The sequence below is a fragment of the Mytilus californianus genome, unplaced genomic scaffold, assembly GCF_021869535.1.
Source record: "Mytilus californianus isolate M0D057914Y unplaced genomic scaffold, xbMytCali1.0.p SCAF_11, whole genome shotgun sequence".
Taxonomy (NCBI): domain Eukaryota; kingdom Metazoa; phylum Mollusca; class Bivalvia; order Mytilida; family Mytilidae; genus Mytilus; species Mytilus californianus.
This window is the reverse complement of record NW_026262593.1, coordinates 57,635,779-57,659,105: the sequence shown is the minus strand read 5'-3', so window position 1 is coordinate 57,659,105 and position 23,327 is coordinate 57,635,779. Positions and strand designations below refer to the sequence as shown.

Here is a 23,327-nt window from a genome sequence, read left to right as displayed (position 1 = left end):
CGACTGCTTTATATTGTTAGATCTGACGAGGTTTGCCGAATTCCCAAATATTAGGTCCATTGTTTCCACTAAAACAATTCTACAAGTTGATAAAAAACCGGTAAGAAAGTGAAATAGAACTATTGTTTGTCAAACTGTTTATATAAATCGTTGAAATTCACACCTTAAATAAACCAAATAAAGATATTTTGGTGGAAATTTGCATCATCCATATTTAGACATAGGAAGCATAGAGCACATGCTAAATACTTGAGTCAGATATGTATGTTTTTTACAAAATTAATGCCAAAGGATCTTTTTTGTCGACGCTGGCGATCTATGTTTTCAGTCCTAAAAAGACGTATGACCTGTTATCATTGAATTTTCGTGGAAAATCAAACTTTGTGCTATTTCTGACGTCATGAAAAAAACGTTTATTTGTAAAAATTTCAACAAAAAGACCAATATTATATCTAGTCAGTGTTTAGCATTGCTATATTGTGATATTGATCAATAAATTATATTTTATATTTTAGCCGAAAACTAGGGGCCATATTAATGCTTCATCGAACAAACTGTTCAACAATGTCAAAATCATTCTGGGTACGAATATCCAAGCTGTTATGATTTTCAACCCAAAAATACATTAAACAAAAGGAAATATTACAGATTTGAGGCAGCATGAGTGTGGAGCATATTTCCAATTGAGGCTCTATTATGACCTCATTTGACCAGTTTAAAAATTATGTATAATGTAATTGATCTGCATGTAAATTCTAACCGGTCCTGCATCACAGCTGATTATTTTTCAGCTTCCTGCAACTTAAAACGTTTTCCGTTGGTATGTTGTCTTGTTCCGTTCTAGCTGGATTTTACTAATGATTTAGTACCGTGTGTTTTTATATGTACAGTGTTTCAGATGGCTGAATTCATAATATTTGATTTCTATTTAGGTTTTTGTCTATGATCTAATTCTTGCTCTTATTTTAATTTTTTATCATGCTGCTTGTTTTCATGGTTTTGTTTGTTTGTTTTCGTGTGTGTCCAATGTGCAGATGCTTTAAAATGTCAGTTGTAAGAGATTCTTAGAGTTCGATCATGTTTCTTTTAGTTTTGTATAAATTTGCAACTCTAAAAATAATACTAATTTACTTACTTATTTGCAATGATTCTTAAAAAATTTAAAAGACAAGCAATACACGGTATTATGCCATAACTTCATAATTATACCGAGATAAATATTTTCTTGGAAAAGTTTTGTTAAGATATCATAGAGGCATATTTATGATATTTGTTAAAAAAGCAGAGTTACCACGACTCAAAACCACTTTGTACGATAGGAAATCTTTCAGATTTAAAAAAAAACACAAGAGTTAAACTCACTTTCAAATGAGGCTTGAGTCACGACCCCATTTGATCAGTTTACAATTTATATAAAATGTAAATGTAATGCAATCAAATTTCAACCGTTGCTGCCTCACAGCTGGTATTTTCTTGCTTCCTGCTAGATTTAAAGTGTTTGGTTTGTAATTTTATGTTCTTCCTTTCTTGTTGGATTTTTGCTTTTACTGCTATTAATGACATTTTTCCGAGCTTTTTTCTTTTCATTTAGTGCCTTATACTTTTTTTTATTATTAAAATCATGTTTTAAATTGCTTAATTTATATGTCGTGTGTTTTATTTAACTTTTTTTTTGTCTATGTGCTGACTATAATTAAAATCTACTTGATTATTTACATGTTTACTTACTTATTTGTTATCAATCTAAAAATATTCAAATGAAAAGCAATTCCCGGAAATATGCCTTTGCGTCATAATATACCGATAAAAGTATTTTCGTGGTTATGTTTTGTTAAGATAGCCGAGAGCCATAATGATGATGATGATGATGATGATGAATTTTCTGTTAAAACTACATCTGTAAACACTTATGTAATACATGTTTTTATAGAAAACATATTTTAACTATTTCACTTTTCGAGGTGTTGCATGCAGGTAAGTTTATTATTACATTGCACCTGCTCTTTGCATATGGTCAAGATGAAAATGAAAATACTAAGAATGTTCTACCCAGCTATAAACTACCGTAGCTGTATCAGGCAAAATCTTTCGGAATTTTCGGTCCTAAATGATTTTCAAATTCTTGCTTTATTGGCGGGTCTTGCGTACAACTGTTCAACCCTGGTGTCTATAGTTAGTTTATTTACAAGCACTGGGTTCATGCCACTGTACTTTCTTTCGCCTTTTTAACTTTTTTGATTCGAGCGTCACTGATGAATCTTTTGTAGACGACACGCTCGTCTGGCGTACAAAATTTGAAGCCTAGTATCTATAATGAGTTTATTTCCTTCTTACCGCATTCTTCCGGAAGAGGCAATGTAAAAATTGATAACAAAAGGGCGTATGTCGTCCAGTATCCATCTGCTTTAAAACACTTTTAATCTCTTAATCCACCAGCCTAGTTTAAACAATGAATGAAAGATTTCGTCTCATTCAAGCCAGAAACACTTTTATGAGGTAGTTCTTTTATTTCATTTTGCTGGAGTAATAAGATATCCGAAACTACATGTCCAAATCGCTTCAAACTTGATAATAAGAATGTTTTGTTCGAGACTTTCACAAACGAGTTTTGAAAATCATGCTAATAAGGTAACTTGCTGAAAAAATATTATTTTGAAGTAATCTTTAAATTTAAATCTTTATAATGCTCTGCAACTATAGAAGCAACAACATGACCAATGTCTTCATGGACAGTGTAACAAAAGATAACTTGCACATTTCTACTAAGAATATTTAATGGTCATTATTTCAGTCTTAGCAATAACATGTATCTCTCATAGAACCTCTACTAGGATTCATGAATTATCATGTGCTTATCGTGTGTCTTTATGTGACTAATACGGCGGAATTAATGTTTTGTAAAATACGTTTAATGATATCATTTAAAACTATTAAAAACATTATTGTTCAAAATTCTGTTTTGTCATTTTGTTTTATTAATCAGACACTAAAAGGAATTTAAGGACCATTCGAACAACAAGTTTTGATTATTGCCTATCGTATTCAGGAAGCGTTTGGTCTCATCTTATTAATTATAAGGCAATTGCAACCTAACTTTTAAAGCTATAGAATCAATTTTAAACTTCAAGTTTTTTTTTACTTCAATTAAATTGTTTGTTCAAAATAATCGCCTTCATATATCTAATCTATTCCTTTTGAAAATTTCACTAAAATACAATAAAAGGGGTATTGTTTTATGATTTCCTGACAGACAAAAAGAAGCAGAAACTTAACAGATCCAGTGACTTAGAATTTGGAAGAATATTTTTGAAGAGATCGCCTGTATGAGGAATACCGATCTTAAGATACAGTTAATGATGTGTTACTAAGTTGTCCTATTTCGAATATGGAAACAGAGTTTGTTACGTATACTTACAGGCTACAGCGAAGTTGTTCCAACATAGGGCTCACATCTGTAATCCAGTGGTACCTTGTTATCCGCAAGTCCTTAAAGATTGATGAACGATATTCAAACAAATTAAAACAACAGCTTCTATATCATCTTCCTCACAATAGATACCAAGATTAAAATTATTAAAATTTTGTACGCCAGACGCGCTTTTCGTCAACAAAAGACTCCTCCGTGACTCTCAAATAAAAAATGTTAAAGAGGCCAAATAATGAAAGAAATTGAAGGGCATTGAGGACCTTAAATTCCGAATGGACACAAAGGTGTGCACTTGGTATTCTTACTTTTGATCTGAGTGATTTTTATGGGTTACTATATCACTAACAAAATGCATGGATTGTTCCAGTTTTGCTAAACAAACTTTGAGGTGGCAGGCTGCAAACATCTACTATGGAGGACTTGCATATGTTGTTCAGAAACTAAAACTCTAATTTGATTAATTATTCAATTGGTAATTTATGTTTGCAAACCACAGACAAGACAGTGCCAATGGGAGATGCTAGAAGTCTTCAGCAACTAATAAAGCTTGCTGACAGAGATTTATATCACAAAGGTTTTATTATATGAAAAGTTGTTCGGTTACCGGTGATCAGTCTGTTGCGAGAGATCTTATGAAGTGTAAGGCGTCTGGAATTACTTTGTTGGCTTACTGTATGCTTGATGTTTTATAGAAAACGAAAATAGGCATTGTAATTTGATAGTTCTGGTCACCGTAGAATTTGGGAATTCGAAGTTGTTGATGAAAAGAGATACCATTTTTCCTCCAGCTGTGGGCAAATCCCTCAAACAATGTTGCCTCTATTCCCTTATCATAGAATTACATGCACCTGGCTTGGGACAGGCACAAATATAATGTGATCGGGTTAAACTTGTTAACCTTAGAACATAGTTTGACAGTATCAACCAGTATGACTTCAAACAGCAGCATAATGGAAGGAAAGGATTATTATCCTTATTATTGAATAATTGATATAAAAAAACTTATCTGAACATACAAATTGTAACAGAAATAAACGAAATATTCTAAAGTTAAGAAAATCCTTACTAAATCCCTAAAGTTGGCCACAAATTAGAGAAAAAAATAAAATTAATTAACACATATCTTAAAATCGAAAACAGAAAATGACGGGTCATATTCAGGTCAAAGAACAACACTACCATTCACGAATACAAGGATTACATAACACATGTCAATTTCTTGTAAAGTACATTTACGTACTAGAAGAATAAAACCCATAATGACATATTGTTCTTTCTGAAATCATTTGTCTTCATAAGTTTGTCGGTGAATGTAGCTTTATATCAAATAATTTAAGAATAAATACACTAGTTCCTTGTATGTTGTAGAAGTTTTGTAACATCATACCGATAAATATCAGACGTAATTATATGTTGATTTCACAAATTAAAGGCAGGCATGTTAATATAAGTTGCTAATATTTATATTGAACAAAAATCTTACATGTGCAGAAATCCTATGAAATTCGTTATAACGTTTTTAATTCGTTATAGTATGTATGTTTGTTATTAAAATACGTACAGAAAGATTGTAAATATTCCTTAAAATTTATTCGTATTAAAAATTATGATCTGTAAAAGTACATGTATCAACCTAAGTGGATCTCATTTTCTCTAACAGTCCTTCCCTTTTTATTTCACAATAAAGGGGAGGTGTTTTCAATACTTATGGTCGTTATCTTCTTTTCAAAATGAAGTCAGATGAAATTATAATAACCTGAGGAAATTTTTGATTTTCTGATAGATGAATTTTTAAATTACACGCTTTTAAACTTTATTTTATATTTGATTAAATCATATATTCTTTATGCCATGTCAGCCATATATTTTTATAAGCGGATAATTATATTACCGAGATCTTTTAAAATGACAAGACTTAATTTCAGCACAAACATTATAGGTCACAATCGATGACCATATAAAAAGGGACACTCAGTGGGTTACAGGGGCAACATGTGTAACTCATTTCGTTTGGGCATGTTATAATGGATTTCACCCATTTTGTCAGAACATTATAACCTGTGTTTTCAGGCACAACTGAATAAAGCGGGTAACGTGGTAACCCACTTGTCGGGTGAACGAATCATTTGTTTATCCAGTTGAAAGCTCTTTTTGGATACACGTTAGATTTTTAAACTGGGGGGTAGCCGTCTCAGGTTGCAAAAGCGTCATCATTGAACTGTTGTTATAAATACCGTTTAGACATTTATTATCAGTACAATAACATGTTTTGACATGTTTGACTCGGGTTTAGTCTAAATTAATAAAGAACGGGATCGTTATTGTAAAGAATTTGTAAAGTAAGGTAGGCGTGATAAAAGGGTCACCATCTACGTGTTGTAATACACATCGTTTTGATTTATTTAGTATCATAACATGTATGGACATGATTTGCCTTAGGAAGTGTGTGACTAGTAAAATTGCGTAATGGATAAACAAGAGATAATAAAATCATTGCCGTTATTTTAAAAGTTTATTTAAACAGCTAATGTAATTAGTGTGATGATTTAAACGGGTTGGCTATATCTGTCGAGTTATATCACAATGCAGTTATAACAAACGTATCATAACAAAGGAGTATATACATTGTTATTAAGTTACATATCACATGATTACACAAAGGATCATAAATGTCTAAATGGTTTTGAAAATAGAATAACGTAATTGTTTTTATCGTTATTTTTCTTTCAACCATGTTCCCCTTATTGCAAAAGATCTTTGTTTACGTTGTATACCACTATATCTGACTATATGTGGTTACGTCATCGGTGCTCAGGTGGCTTAGCAAATCGTCTTGCTTTATACTACTCACCGTGTTATATCATAAAGAAGCACAGATCACGGAAAAAAATATATACCACAAAGGATCATAAATGTGTCAGAGTTATCCCTTAATGCATAAAAGTAAATTGTTTGTTTCGTTAAGCCTTATTGCATAAGACCGGTACTTTGACAATGAATCAAAAACCAGCAATACCCACTACACTTAGATACCATCTGCTAGACAACTAATTTATAATATTTCACTCGCATTTGAAACATTTGGTGTGCAATGATTACCATAAAAAGGGTAATATAAAACGATATCAATACAATAGCAGAATTACCCTTGATGAGGCCTGTTCCAATACTGGTACATTATATTCCCAAAAAAACGAGAGGCGAAAGAAACCAAAGGAACATTCAAACTCATAAGTCAAAAATAAACTGACATCATGGCTTAAAATTAATAAGACAAACAGACAACCAACAGTACACAAAACACAACATGTAAATGTAGGTAAATCATTAACTGGGGGAGGGTAAAGAAGCATAAATGAATTTTTTGCTTGTATTGAGAAAATCTACTTGTTTGATTGTCTGGAATCGTGTATTCTCGGAGAGTGATGCTGACCTTATTTTGATTGATACGTAAAAGCAAATTAAAACAATTACGGCCTTATATCCACTGTTCTTTCGAGTGACTTCTCTGGCTTGTCTGAATAATGACAACTTAATCAAACTTTTGAAAGAAAAGTTACTTTAACAAATCACGTACAACATGCATTCTACATAAACAGTCATTATTTTTCTCCCGATAATTAGGGGGTTTTAAGGAAATGTACGACAATGTTAACACCAGGATAGGCCTACAGCTACATATTTAAATAAATCAAATACATTATATTTGAATTATTATCATTATTCCTATAAGATGCACATGTATTATCAAATCCTAGACCAACACGGACACTATTTATCTTCAAGTTTAATTTCTTATAAGTTTAGTATCACGTCACTTTGTAATAAGGTATGTTGTGTTAATTCACGATAGAATCCCTAACTGATTTACAGAATATAGTACTACTTAATATGTAAGCAAAGGTTTCTCGAGACTTTAGTCTGTTAGATAGAGCTATTGGTGTCTGTGTTTACATTACATTTTTAAGAAAATATTTGACTATCTGAAAAAATGTAAATGAATATTTGAACAATAACTTTCTGTTTTGTTTGGTAAAAGATTTGGATAATTTTTACTTATGTTTCATCCACAGAGACATTGGGCGTGGCAATATTTTTTCTTATATATAATTAAAACTAACTTTTTGTTCAACTAAATTTACTTAGTTATTTGTATTTTCTTGATAACAAATTTCGAGAAATATCTTTTTGTACTATGACTTCAATAAAATGGACATATAAATAATCATCATTTGATATTGGAAATAGATTCCCTTTGTCAAAAATTGTCCATTGGCCACAGTTTTGGATTTTTTTGACTGCCGAAATAAAAAAAAAAGATCATAATCAGCTTGGAGTTTAAGGAAAGTAGATATTTTTTCGAACATATCATACATTTGTTCCTTGTGCTTTTGAAAAATAAAAACCCATTGAATGTATTGTGTAGTTTCTATTGGTATTAATTTTTGTAAAGGTTACCAATTTAACATTGTAATTTTATCCTTGAATATTGTTTTCGTCGGTACAAATATTTATTTTGTGATCAATAAGATTAAATCCAACTAAATTTATTGCTGTACACTTATACATGGTCCCTACATTCTGTCGGTACCTATATTTTGTACACGATCATGTTTTTTCTCTGACTGTTTACGACGTCTTTACACTAAACCCGTTGGATGTTAGATGTGTACAATCAATGTCAAAGTTACTTTAACTAGACCGAAATTTGAGCTGAATAATGTTTTCCACTTGCTAAATCAAATTCTTCATATGAGATTGCAACTCAGCTTGGATATATAATTACATATAATGAGAGGAAGATCTCTTTCTATTATGATCTCACTTCATCCAAGGTCAGGATAAGACTACGCCACCAGGTCATTATAAGCTTTTGTCTTTTATATTGTGGCGTAGCGTATGTATTGCATACAAGACGTAATTCAATATTGGAATAATATATTGTTCAAGACCACATATTTACCTACAGGTTTATTTTGTTTGTTTGGGTGATTTATCATTGGGCTTTACCCACTTTCTTCGTTTATCTATATTCACAGCATTCAAGAAGAAAATATAATCTTTTGTGGGATATGTAAATAGTATGATTATTTGGAAGTAAATACAGACTCTAAACCTTAGAGAACAGATATTTCTTGTTACATGTTGTCGGATATATTTCCTTCCTAATGAACGGCCGTTTGGCAGTGTTATTTGACATGTTTAAACATTTTAGTTTAATTAATTCGTATATTTGTAAAAATTAATTGATCTTAAATTCATATGGAACGAGTTTCTTGTAATTAATATGTTGAGCCAATGCATGCATATATATCAAACTAAGTCTCCTGCGCATGTTTTTGACATTTTTTACGACTCCATACTGTATCATCAACAAAAAATATTTCATCCTGCAAATTAACTTTCAGGATTTTGTGTCGAAGTTTACAGATAGTTACCTTTTGATTAACAACCAACATAGAATCATGAAACACGTGGAAAATAAGTGTGACGATAGAGCGATAGATATTTGTATTTTTTAAATTGCCATACGTCCTCATTTGTTAATTAAATTTTATCATAACAATTGTAAAATCATTTGGTGTTTAATTATTTTCAGAATCGGTTAATACTATCTTCTTTCCACGTTTGTTTAACTTTTCTGTCATCACGGTTTTTCCTTCCCACTGTGCGATTTCGAAAGTTCCAAAGAAAAGCGTTATGGTTAAAGTCACTGCATACGGAAAAGCTGTCGGCGAATTAGAGTACGGGAATACAATAATTCAATTGCTATACTATTTGAAGATTTTGATAAAATGAAGTATTTTATTAATAGAAAGTCTATGTACAGTAATATGAATAAGTAAAACTTATCCATTAAAGTATATAAAACATTTTCAACTTGTTTAATTAATCTACGTATTATATTACTTTAACTTTTATCAGTTCTAAAGAAACAAAAAGGAATGTCTGTAGATAAGAAAAGAATGTTTTAAAGATACTAACTATCTTTTTTTCAGAATGCTAACTCTTCGATTTTCTTTCAAAGTTTTGATCGTCATTTTGACCATCCATGCTGAGTTAACATTAGCAGGTAGGTAACATAACTTTTTTCAGTTATAAGGAATGTATTTTTTAAAGACAAATGAGGAATATTATTGCAATGTTTTGTCAATGCTAATAATATGTCTGGATGAGTATCACTTTAATAAGAACTCGTCTTTCCAGAAATCGCAATAATTATTCTCAAATTTTGGTTGTTCATGTCAAAATCGCAATACAAAATGATCGCAATTATTTCTGTTTACCGTAGATTTTTCTTATATTTCCCTAAAGAGAGTTGATTGTTTTATACCATAAACGATTCAGCATTATCTTACGTAGTTGTTAAAAATATAGAGTTTACACTCAATAATTTTTATAAAGATTACACTCTTTAAAAAAAAAAAATTCTTGCATGAAACTATCAAGACCTATAACTGTAGGTAACAAATTAGTCTATAATCAGTCTTATTTTCTAGATATTTGACAAAATAATAATATTATTCAACTGAAGGTTAGTTTTGTCTTGAAGTTGACAAATTTTAAGAAGAAACTGTATTATGATTCCAACAAATAAACTGACAGTTTTGGTCACGAATCTCCGTATAATATTATCGCAAAACCTGCCGCACCCGAAACCTCTCTCATATCAAAACTGAGCAACGGTTACACCACACTACCAAACCAAAAGAAATGTGGTTATAAATCTACAAGGGCAAAGGAAATAACGTTACAAAACTAAGCAAAGTTTCTAAGATGGTGGTCACAATCAATGTTTAGTTGTATATAAAGGTTAACAGTGTAAATCTATGAAAAGAGCTTTTTTTTTAATTTCAGCATACATTTTACTGCCGGTATGCCGGTATGACTTTACTTTTGGTCCTTTTAAGTATTATTAGCCCTTCATCGTTTGCATTATGCTTGGACTTTCAAATATTTTAACCCCGATAAGAGACATAAACTATCGAAATACGCATCTGGTGCAATAGGTACCATTAACGTTATAACTTTAGTCGAAAACGTTCGCCAAAACTTAAAAGTTACGTACGAAATAGCCCGAAGATACCAAAAGGACATTCATTTCAAATGAAAATTCAGACAAACAACAGTCTACAATACACTATTTAGAATACTAAGGCCTGGGCAACACAAACTTCAACAAAAACTGGGGATAATATCGAGCCTTCAAAATGGTGAGCAGATACTGCTTCACATGTGACACCCGTTGTGTTCTTCAAGGTAAGTACGAATTTGATGTCAGAGTACATAAGACATTGTCGTGTCAGAACATATTGGAATTAACTTTATTTGGAAAAATTGGAACAGCGTTGACTGTATATATATGTATATGTTCTTTTTTTTTTTATTAATTATGATTTAATTTTGTAATTTTGAAACACACATTGTTTACTTGTTCATATACATGATATATTCAATTAAACTTTTAGCAATTTCTAACAGGTGCCTGGCCTGTATTTGTCATGTAAGTATATATCTTATACCAAAGGAACTCCGACAGATTTTAATTTTTCATTAGAGCGTATTCGGTGAATGAACTGCTAAAACAAATTGGACATTACATCAATAAACATGAGGTTAGAAAACAATAAGAATGATATCAGGTATATTACATTCGTTCGATGTGTTTCTGAGCTTTTGATTTTGCCATTTGATTAGGGACTTTCCTTTTTGAATTTTCCTCGGAGCTCAGTATTTTTGTGATTTTTCTTTTTACATCTATTTTAATTGATCGATGTTATGGCAACCAACTGCAAACAGTTTGTACGTGTATAACCCAGTCCAGAATGTCACTAGTGTGAATGCCTGCACATGCATAATAGATATGCATGTTGGCATGATACGGGTTATGTTTTTCTCATATATTTTATGATGGTATGATACTAAACCTTAATTCGCACTGAACTTCTAAACTGAACCCCATTACTTTTGCGACTCTGTAGTGAAAAAATAAGTGCATTTAGCATTCATTTTTTTAACCATAGTTTTGATCCATCTTATCAAAAATATTTATTGCAAACATTATCTACCAATAAGTGGAGCACAGGACTTCAGTGTGATCCAGAAAGCTCTCCCCCAAATGGGAGGTCCTTTATGGCGTATTTTTATTTACTTAATTTACCCCTGAATTCGTTTTATCGAAATGATAAGTAATATTTTAGTTATTTTTTCAGATTTTATTGATGTATTATCTAGACCTCTCACTCAAACTTAACATAAAGTTCTTTGGTCATTAATTACTTTGTTTGTGAGTAAACCGAGTTTAACTCCTTTAAGATAACCTTCATTACCTATAATGAATAAATAAAAAAGAAAGAAAAATCCCAAGAGTAATATAACTTAAAATAACTGGTCTTTCCTTTAAAGTTCGCATTTCAGTTTTAAATATAATTCATGAAAAATTTACCCAAATAAAAGCAACAGTAGTATACCGGTGTTCCAAAGTCATAAATCGATTGAGAGAAAACAAATCCGGGTTATTTCGGTGTTCCAAAGTCATAAATCGATTGAGAGAAAACAAATCCAAAACTTTAAATATAAAAACGAAGAGCTGTGGCATGATTGCAAATGAGACAACTACCCACAAGAGTTAAAATAAAGTGGTAGTAAGCAGTTATAGTCCACCGTACGACCTTCAACAATGAGAAAGCCAATACCGTACAGTCGGCTATAAAAGGCTCCGACATAAGATTATTCCAGCATGTATCCCTATATCCAGTCTTGTTTATCTTTAACTACTAATTAAATTATAATGCCTTTTGTTATTTTTGCTACCACTGGTAAAGAGATTTTGAAATTGGTTTAGGCTTAACATACGATAGAACTACATGTCTCAGAACCAGTACTTTACTGCGCATGCCAATTTAAAACGGACGATTTATTTCATTATTATAATTTTACATGTTCGCCATAATTCTAGTATTTTTGAATACTAAGCATTTTGTTTTTCACAACCCTCATTTGAATTTAAGGTAGCATCAAGATGCAGGAACGTAGGATGTCATCGGGATGGCGGGTCGTACACCTGTGGACCACTTCAAATAAAAAACGTGTACTGGATAGACTGTTATCGACCGGGCAGTGGTAAGTGTACAACAATGCTAAGGAAACCAGTAACAAGATACGTTTAAGCTGTGACATTTGGTTAGTGTTCCAACGTCAACCAACAATTCTAGCTGAGGATGAGAGCATTTTTGATAACTTCTCATCAATTGATGTATATACTAAAATGCGGAAAGTTATCTTATTGGCAATTGTTAAATTTTTTTTTAATATAAAAAGTAATTCGGCGATGGAAATGTAAAAAAAATGGATGATCATAGAATGAATTGACATAGAATAAGATCACAAAATTCCACTGCTGTATGTTACATCTTATTTCATTGGTCGACTTCATGACAACCATATAGTTTATACGTCATGACGTTTGGAGTATGATTTTTATCATGCACAGACGTAAAAAAAAACAAAAAAAGCAACACGTTATAAATTTTACGCGTCCGAAGCGCTTTTCTGGATTTACCTTCGTCAGGAACGTAATAATCTATAGGTATCAAGGAGATATTAAACTTATTTGTGCATACGCTCATATGATAATACGCTGTATGTTATATTTAAATGATTAATTTTAATTCAAAACTTTGATATATTTACTAGTAAGTAGTAGTCTTTAAACTAAGGCTGCAACTGCAGTTTCGCTATTCTGAGTATGTCTTTATATTTTGTATGTTTCCAAACGTAAAATGCATTTTGCCTTCTTAACTTTTTTCTCGAACGTGTCCGATTTAAGAGGTGGTTTGGGTCCTTCATTTCTGTATTCTTTTATGTAATTTCTATCTATTCTTTATGCTTTTTACCCATGATTTTCTATTCTTTATTTTATTTGGTCCTATTTTCTGAGGAATCGGCCCATTATTCTCTATTCAGTATCCCACATACAGACCTCATTAAGATTGCCATAGAAACAAGTGTCATTTGCCATGAAATCCGTATAGTACGTAAATAAAAAAGTATAACAAAAATACCGAACTCCAAGGTAAATTCAAAAAGGGTAAGTCAAAAAAAATAACAAATTCAAACGTTATCAACCAACGTAACGAGTAAAAACAACTGTCATATTTCTGACCTGGAATAGGCATTTCACAAAGAAAATGGTGGGTTAAACCTGATTTTATAAAGAAGCTAGATTTTTAATTTCACATACAGGTATATTGGTGATATTCTTTCCATTAACAATCCAAACTTTTATGATTGGTCCCATTTAATATATCCTCTTGAACTACATGTAGAGATTAGAAAAACTACAGAAACAGCTTCCCTCGCATCATTTGTAGACATTAACATCGAATTTGACAACAGCGGTCATCTCATTACTAGAATCTATGACAAACGAGATGATTTCAATTTTGAAATTATTAATTTTCATCACCTCAGCAGCAAACTTCACCCGCGTATGGAGTATACAGATTTCAATTCATACGTTATTCAAGAGCTTGGAGATGCTACCAAGACTTTGTAAAACGTCATCAGTGTCTGAGTAAAAAAAAAATAATGAGCCAGGGTTTTGTCAAAGAACGTCTCGTCTTTTTTCTCAAAAAGTTCATCAGAAAGTACCAATACCTAATGAGTAAATATTCAGTGTCTACTTCACAAATAATACAAAATGGTCTTGAGTTATAGCTCATAGGTGCTGAAGTTGTGTATCCTTTTACTCTACTTTAGTTTCCCCGTTATTTGTCTTCGTGCTATTATGTTTCTTTCGGTCGTATACATTTTGACGTGACTCGGTATTTATGTATCCTGCCATCGGGTTTTTGACTTTTTACCTTTGGGCATGCAGGTGGGTCCTGAACCTAAACCTCCCACTTGTTTGACAGGTACATATTATTACAGTAGAACTATACCTGTATCTATATTTACTTAAAACCAGGTTTAAACCACCATTTTATTCGGAAAATGTCTGTACCAAGTCAGAAATATGGCAGTTGTTTTTCACTTGTTCCGTTGATTGATAACGCTTGATTTTATCAGTTGTTATAGACTTCCTCCTTTTTTAATTTGCCTTGGAGTTCGGTATTTTTGTTATACTTTTTTTATAGCTAGCTAAAACTCCCACTTGTAAAACAGGTACATATTACCGGGTATTACTGTGGAACTAATAAATATTACATTTTCTTATTCATAATGGAACTAGATTTGCATCTTACTTTTACAGGTTATAGCCAGTGTGCGAACAACTACAATTGTGCAAAGAGATGTACACAGAATTATATGAGACGTTACGGGGGCAAGACATGTGGAACGACTTGTGAAGATTACGCACGCATGCACTATGGGGGTCCATATGGCTGTAGGAAAAGATCCACTAATTCGTACTGGAGAAAAATACAAGCGGCAGGCTGCAGTAGATATAGCTAAATTTGCAATTATGTATAAAATTGCCTCCAGACATGATGCAATCTGTCAATCTTTCTCGCTTTTTTATGCTTGATTTAATATTCCAATAATATAGCAAAATTTGTATTTGTAGATGAAGACTTCTTTAAGATAGTTTTTCCGTTCTTTATTAAAATTATCTAACAATGTTTGTCTTAAGTTAATTTATCAGAGGTTGATGACGTTTCTCGTTAGTTTGAAAATAGACCAATGTGTATACCAATTTAATTCCGGTATATATACAAGTACGGGTATGTGCTATACTTGACAATGAGAAGACACTCATCTAGAATCCAATGAACGTGGATGTAAGCATCTATTTGTCATTGTACGATATTCAAAAATACAAACATCCCAAAACATGCCGTAGGCTATAAAAATCCTCGATATGACATGTACAATATATGACAAGATCAGCGGCGTGTTTTATGCCAAAACAATAAACGAAAATCAAATATGGCAGACAGCAACAACCAACAAAATACCTTTACCGAATAACAGGTTCCTTGCTTGGAATAGGCACATAAAGTGGCGAGGTTTAACATTTTTGGGTCTCACTGGCAATCATACCACATCTTCTTATTCTATATCAAAAATAAATCATGTCTACCAAGACTAAATATCAATCAGTACACATTCAACGGATTTAGTGTAAAGACGTCATAAACAGAATATGAAAGGCAAAATAAAATGTTTTACTTTCAGCAATGCCAAAACATAAGTATCGACAGGATTTAGGACTATACGTGTTCATTACTGTAAATATATACATATCTAGGTATGACAGTTGTAATAAGTTATTAAAAAATCAAATGATTGTAAGTACCAATTGAGACAATATTTAACTCATCAGTCCAGTAGTCAGTGATTCTATATTGACATGGTGTAAAACACCAAACTCTAAAACAGCGGTAACGTTACTTTGCTAAATTTCAAAGACGACGTTACCACTCTTTCTGAGTTTGGTATGACATACCTTTTTTTAATTCTCCTACAAATTATCAGTTAAGAAACTACGGTTCCCACTCTGGCGCCAAATTTACGTTAACCTTGGCAATTCTTTTTATGTCCAATTTAGCCATATAGCTTTTCATGAATTGATACATCCTTGGCTTTCAAGTATTTGTGGTTTAGCGTTTCTGAAAAAAGGTATAATATCGAGAAAAATTATTCGGACGCAAAACATGCATACTGTGTCATTTGGTCTCTAGTGGAGAGTTGTCTCATTTGCAATCATACCTCATCTTTTTATTTTTATATATACAATGTTTATTTTTTTATATTTTTTAAGATCAATGATCTTACTATATTGTTAAATTGATAACCTTTAATAGCAAGTTTATTCAAAGGAACAACAGGTTAACATCGATCGTATTTAAGTTTATGGACTATATAAACAACATTAAAACTAGGATGAGATGAGCCGTTTGTAATAAATTTTGACAGGTACAGCAAAACTTCAGTCTTGTTAATTAAATTAGTGTTGTTTATATGCAATTTTTCAGACACAATACCATGTCTTTCTCTGACTGTTTATGACATTTTTTTAATATATCCATTGGATATGTACTGATGATATTTAAGTATTAGATGCATGTTTGTTTTTGTGGCTAGTAGGGCGTTGAACTTGCTTTCAGTAACTACTTCTCCCTTCGTGTCATAAACATTTGTGTTAGTTATTTTAACATGTGCTTTGTATCGATTTGATGTTTCAAGCCTTTTTCAACTATTTTTTATACTTTGTTCTTATGTTGCGTTGTTACACCACTTTTCCAGGTTATTGGAGGGTAGGGCGCTCGCAGAAATGTTTAAAACCCCAACATAATTTGTGTGTCTGTCCCTGGTCTGCAGTCACGTCCTTTATTGGTTGTCGTTTGGTGCTGTTTATCTAATTTGTTTATTATCAATTTTTTTGTACGTAAATCAAGCATTTGTTTCTCTCGTTTGAACTGTTTTACATTTGTCATGTCGTGCTGTTTATAGTTTGCTATGCGGTATTGGTTTTGTTCATTGTTGAAGGCCATACGGTGACCTTTTGTTGCTACCTTTTACGTTATTTGGTCTCTGTTTGAAAGTTGTATCATTAGCAATCACACCACATCTTTTAATTTTGATATTTACCAGTTATACACAGATTATGTTCATTAAAATTGAAACGTTACCTCATACATAGTGGTAACAAACGAGTTAGATAAATAAACACATGAATTTGTTTTGCTAAGTCTTATTGAGAAATAAAAGCAAGTAATAACTAAGATTAATCGCTAAATAGTCCTTTGTTCCTTTCTAAAAATAATATTCAAAACTCTACTTGTGGTACTCTTCTACACCCTCCAACATAAGATAAGAGTTATATCTGTTAAAAGTCATTTAGTGTGTTACCTTGAAGGAGATGTTCAAAATTACACCAGCCTTTTTCTTTCTGATATTTTTCTGTTTCGGGAGTTGTCGAAACCGGCAGGAGAAACGCTTACTGGTTACCGATCCTGACTTCACAACACGTATGCACCAGCTGGAAGTAACAGTCCAAAAGCTAGTTGGTGATGTAGCTACTCTTACACAGCAGAAAACGACATTGGAGACAAATTTACAAAATGCCAATTTAGAAATCTCACAACTCAAGTCAACGCTTCACTCAAAAACAGGTTTGAGAGTCTCATTTTTTTATTCTTTAATTTTTTGGTCATTTTTCTCTATTCTTATTTTTTATTTTGTTTTTAACATTTTTACCTATTATGTCTAAAGATATAGGAAGATGTGGTATGAGTGCCAATGAGACAACTCTCCACCCAAGTTACAATTTATAAAAGTAAACCATTATAGGTCAAGGTACGGCCTTCAACACGGAGCATTGGCTCACACCGAACAGCAAGCTATAAAGGGCCCCAAAAAATTACTAGTGTAAAACCATTCAAACGGAAAAACCAACGGTCTAATCTATATAAAAACGAGAAACGAGAAACACGTATGAACTACATAAACAGACGACAACTACAGTAACTGTAATCAGATTCCTGACTTATGACAGGTGCAAACATTTGCAGCGGGATTAAACGTTTTAATGGTACCAATCCTTCTCCCTTTACTATTTGTTTTGTTCACACATTAATGTCAATATAATGGAATTTTATACAACTGTCATACAAGTGAGAGGTTTGGCTAGCTATAAAATCAGGTTTAATCCACCATTTAAATGCCTGTACCAAGTCAGGAACATGACAGTTGTTATCCATTCGTTTAATGTGTCTGCTCTTTGGTCGGGTTGTTGTCTCTTTGACATATTCCCCATTTCCATTCTCAATGGTTAATGGAAAATGCCTGTACCAAGTCAGGAACATGACAGTTGTTATCCATTCGTTTAATGTGTCTGAGCTTTTGATCTGCCATTTGATTAGGGACTTTCCTTTTTGAATTTTCCTCGGAGTTCAGTATTTTTGTGGTTTTACTTTTTTCCTATGCCAATTTTTCGTTATTCATTATTTCAGAACCCCATTATTTTCTATTCTTTTTTGTGTGACCCATTTTTCTCTTTTTGGTATTTTTTTTCTTTTTGCCAATTTTTCTCCATTCCGTAAACCAAAAACTCCGCCCTCAGGTATAAGCTATTTGGTATCTTTGAAAATAAGATTATATAGTATTTAGAAATGATTAGATAATTAGGGCATTTAATTCAATATGTTTACATACAAACATCCTCATATTTCTACTGAACCCTTTTGGGAACGTATGCGTTTTAATTATAAACAAAAAAAGTTCTGTATGACGTCTTGGTTAACTATCTAAATCTATTTATTAACTTTCATTCTTTCAGAATCATCTTTACTCCAAACCATGTAGAAAATTTCAGTGACGGATTCCTGGAGGAAGAGGGGAGTTTAAAGGGGGTCGAGGATAGGTTTCTGATTCGAATTTTTTTCATATGTAATCGTGGAAAATGTTTTGCCTTGCTACACTAAGATATTTTTACCATTGGGCCATAACAATAATATGTTTGTTTGTCCTAACCCTACCTACCCAGAAAAAAAACTGCCTACTAAAATCTTGTATTGTCATGATGTGAATAAAATTTTGAGCTTGATGTTCAGTGGTTGTCGTTTGTTGGTGTGTTTCATAAGTGTTTTTCGTTTTTTATATAGATAAGTCTGTTGGTTTTCCTGTTTGAATTGTTTTACACTAGTCATTTTGGGGCCCTTTATAGCTTGCTATTAGGTGTGAGAAAATGTCATGTTAAAGGCCGTACTTTGACCTATAATTGTTAACTTTTTATACATTGTGACTTGGATGGAGAGTTGTCTCATTTACACTCATACCACATCTTCTTATTTATATGAAGACTAAAAAACATCTGACACTTCAATTTCTCTTTGCCGAAAAAAAAGAAGAAAATGCCTACCTATCTACCCACTGTCTCTACCTTTAGGTAGTGTTTGGGCAAACCAAAATATTTTTATGTGTAGCCTTGTGGATAATCACGGCTGCATATCAAGCTATAGATCCGCCCCTCCGAATAGTACGTCTACTAAGTTAAACGGATGTATAAATTTCCCCGCATCGTGCTTGCTTTTTTTTTTTAATTTTGTTACCATATTTGTATTGAAAATTGGAAGAAAACCGACACAAGAGTAAACGAAAAAGAGTTACGAAAATAATGAAGAAATAACGTGTTCGAAGAACAATCATAATACTACTATGGAGACAAAAAGTAACGTTCGCATTCAGTTTAAACCTTTTATACAGCAACACATCAAAATAGAGTAAAAACTTTTCGAACTTGCTACTTAGCACTATTTGTCTATTCATTTCACGTTCAATAAAGAAACAACATAAATGATGTATTTTTTATTGATTATGTTTGACAGTGTCTTTTATTTTACAGGCAGTGGAGCCGTTTACACACGATGGGGAAGAAAAGATTGCCCATTGAATGGAACACAACTAATTTATTCCGGTAATAACATTGGTTATGTAAAGGTAGTATAAAACACCATAGGTAGATAAGTAAACTCTGTAAAAATCAGCTGAACGTTTTAATCACGTTCCATTGTTAAGGTAATATTAAGCTTCTCAATGATCCCAATGAGTGTTTGTCAAACAGCTATATATCAAATGATTTTTTTCCGATAAAGTGTGTAGTTCAAGTTTTTTGAAATTTTTATATTTTTTCAAAGGGTCAAAGTAAATGTTTCGATTAAACGAGCCAAATTAATTTTAGTCAAGGTGTTTGGTACCACCGTAATGTGACCATATTTGTTCTAAGAGGACTGCATATACAATAGGGCCTAGGTGGCCGAGTTGTCTAAGTTGTTCATTACAATGATTACTAGCCTGTCAGTAAGGTGTTTGCTAGTTCAAACCCCGTGTGTGGCAGTTGTGTTCGACTCCGGATATACTTGACTAGGATTGCCAGTTTACCCGCCGAAGGTCGGTGGTTCTCTCTGGTTTACTCCATCAGTTAAAACTGGCTGCAATGATATGGGCATGAGTACTGATAATGGCGTTAAACACCAACAATCAATCAATCAACCAAAAACAAAATCTGATATAAAATGTCTTTAATATTCAGCTTTTAAAATAATAATACATCATATTATGATATCATTTTCATTTTCCGTGAATTAACAGAATCATGTCAGCAAAATGTGTACATTCTCTTTTGAAAATACCTTTTAGGAACAGTCGGTGGAGGATATTATAACAAAGCTGGAGGACCATCAGACTATATCTGCCTTCCACATGACCCAAATTTCATTAAAAGTGATGGCCCAATAACGACCGATGGCTACGTTTCATCGCTCTATGGGGCTGAATATGAAGATGGTTCTTACTTCGGAACAAATTTCATTGATAACGACGTTCCTTGTGCTGTCTGTCGGGCGACACAACAGTCATCCGTATTGGTAATACCTAGTAAAACAACTTGCTACGGCAGTTGGAAAGTAGAGTACTATGGTAGACTTGCGACAGGTGCAGACACCCATAGTGCAGCTTCGCAGTACATATGTATTGATATTGCTGCTGACACTCTAGAAGCTGGAGCTGCCGACCTCAATGGTAAACTGTTGTATGCAGTCAAAGCAGTCTGTGGGTCCTTAAGATGCCCACCGTTTTATAACAATGCACCTATATCATGTGTTGTTTGTTCAAATTAATTAAATACATATGATTTCGTTTTAGAACGAATGTTTTATAGTTTATTACCTTAGAGTTTTCAATTTAAACATCGATATAACATTCAAACAAAACGTAGCAAGAATATGAAAATAAATACATAAATTACTGACAAAAGGAAAGGGTCAACTGTTTGCTGTCAAAGAAATTTCTCAGTTGAGTTATCGCCCGTTTATCAGAAAAATATCGAATCCATTTAATTTACATATCTCTCCTTAGTCCAATTCTTCAAAGTTTGATCGTGTAAGTAAGGTTCCTTCTTTGGACGCTTTTAAAATATACTTCCGAAGAAGCAACCCCGAACGGGTCAATAGAAAATTATGTCGAAAAAGAACAATTGTAAAAAAACTAAAATCGACGAAAAGACAAACAACAGTCTTCAAAACACTAATTAACAAGAGAGAGAGATGGATCAACAAGACCCCCCCCCCCCCCCCCCCCCAAAAAAAAATAAAAAAAAACCAGGGGAAATACCAGGTGCTCCAAAGGGTAAACATATTCTGCTCCACTCGTTTTTAAGTATCGGACGTATTAGACAAATGAGCACTCATAACATGTATCATCTAAACTTCGGTTATCTTTCGATTACTAGAAAAGACTAAATATGGACAATGCCCCCCCCCCCCCCCCATTTTCTGCTCTGCATATGCATGAGAATAGTTCCACATATTTTAGATTTGACAAACAGTGATGTTGGCATACAACTTGAAATTGTTACGCTGTCTGTAAGACACAAATGATGCCGCCGCCTGACCAAATAAAATGACTAAGTCCAACTACCTGTCATTTTCAGAATATTTAAAAGAAATCAAAATCCTGTGGCCATGCACATCTTCATTATGTGTATGAACATCCGACAAAATATTAAAGCTGTATCTTCAAAACTGTAGGAAGAGATAACCGGACAAACCATGATCTCTTTATGCAGCTAGTACCAAAAAAATGACTAAGTCCAACTACCTGTCATTTTCAGAATATTTAAAAGAAATCAAAATCCTGTGGCCATGCACACCTCCATTATGTGTATGAACATCCTACAAAATATTGAAGTTGTACCTCCAAAACTGTAGGAGGAGATAGCCGGACAAAATTATGTATCCTAATCCGGACGCTCGGAGATAAATGACGGACGGACGAACGGACAGACGGACGATCGGAGATAAATGAATATGCCCCTCGACATTTTGTCGCGGGGGCATAAAAACATGAATAAGTGAAAAACCTGATGATTGCCCTTTACAAATACAGTATATGCATATCTAGTACATCATATTCATAAGTTAGGTATAAAATACATGTACGTCGATTCTCCTAGCGCCTCTACATTTAGAATAGTTTTGTGCTTATTCACCGAAAGCCGCGGAAAGTGACGATGTTTAATGCCTGAATTCGACAGTTTTAAATTTCGTCTACACGCCACAAAACACTTTTTGAACTTTTAAAGTAAAATTTTAATATCCAAAAATGGCCCAGTTTTCTTCACCTAATACAATTTGTTAATCACGAAATTTGAGGTCAAATGTAGTACTAGTAATTCTAATGCAAGTTGCTTCATTCGTTTTTTTTAACAAAAAATCGTTTCCGTGAAATCATTTAGGGCGTATACGGACATATCTCCTCCCCCTCTTGAAACTTGAAACTTTTTTTTCTCAAGGCCCCATCAAATGTTTAAATTCAATTCAGGTGTGTCTCCGAGGCTATGAAAGCCTCGACAGGTGGTGCTGATACATGGTGCACGTACAATCTAATAAGAAAAGGCATTTGTTCGTGGGAAACATAAATATTTTGCAGTAATTACTTGCTGATGATGGTATTTGAAAGCTTTGATTTGCATGTTTATTTAAAAAAAACTTGCTGCAAAACAGTGAATTAAAACAAAATGAGATATTTATAAGCTTGTAAAGATTTGAAATTTATCCATGAATGTTATTATTCCAACTTTTAGTCTAAGGCCGTGCTCACACCAAACGTGGCGTATTGTAAACCTTCGTTCAATAGTTTCATGGAATGGAAACTCGTTTCACCTTACATGTAAATTTGTTCTCATATGAACTCTGGTTTTATTTACTTGTAAATGAAAATTGTTCACACGAATAAACTAGATGTAATTTAAATGTAGATTACATTCAGTTGAATTAGAAATTTAACTGCCAACTTCTGTTGCAGTTATGAACTCATTCCTATGATTTGGAGAGGTTTAAGTGTTATACTAGTAATAAAAATGCATGATGCTACTGCAGGAGAGAAAAATAAGGAT

General features: G+C 32.7%; 1 protein-coding gene across 1 annotated transcript; it reads left to right on the top strand.

Moving 5' to 3' along the window:
* The first annotated feature begins 17,405 nt into the window (after positions 1 to 17,405).
* On the top strand, positions 17,406 to 21,051 carry LOC127719253 (short-chain collagen C4-like). The gene is made up of 3 exons (XM_052225269.1): positions 17,406 to 17,547; positions 19,779 to 19,850; positions 20,573 to 21,051. The coding sequence occupies exons 1-3, from the start codon at positions 17,406 to 17,408 to the stop codon at positions 21,049 to 21,051; spliced, it is 693 nt and encodes a 230-aa protein (XP_052081229.1).
* The last annotated feature ends 2,276 nt before the right edge of the window (positions 21,052 to 23,327 follow it).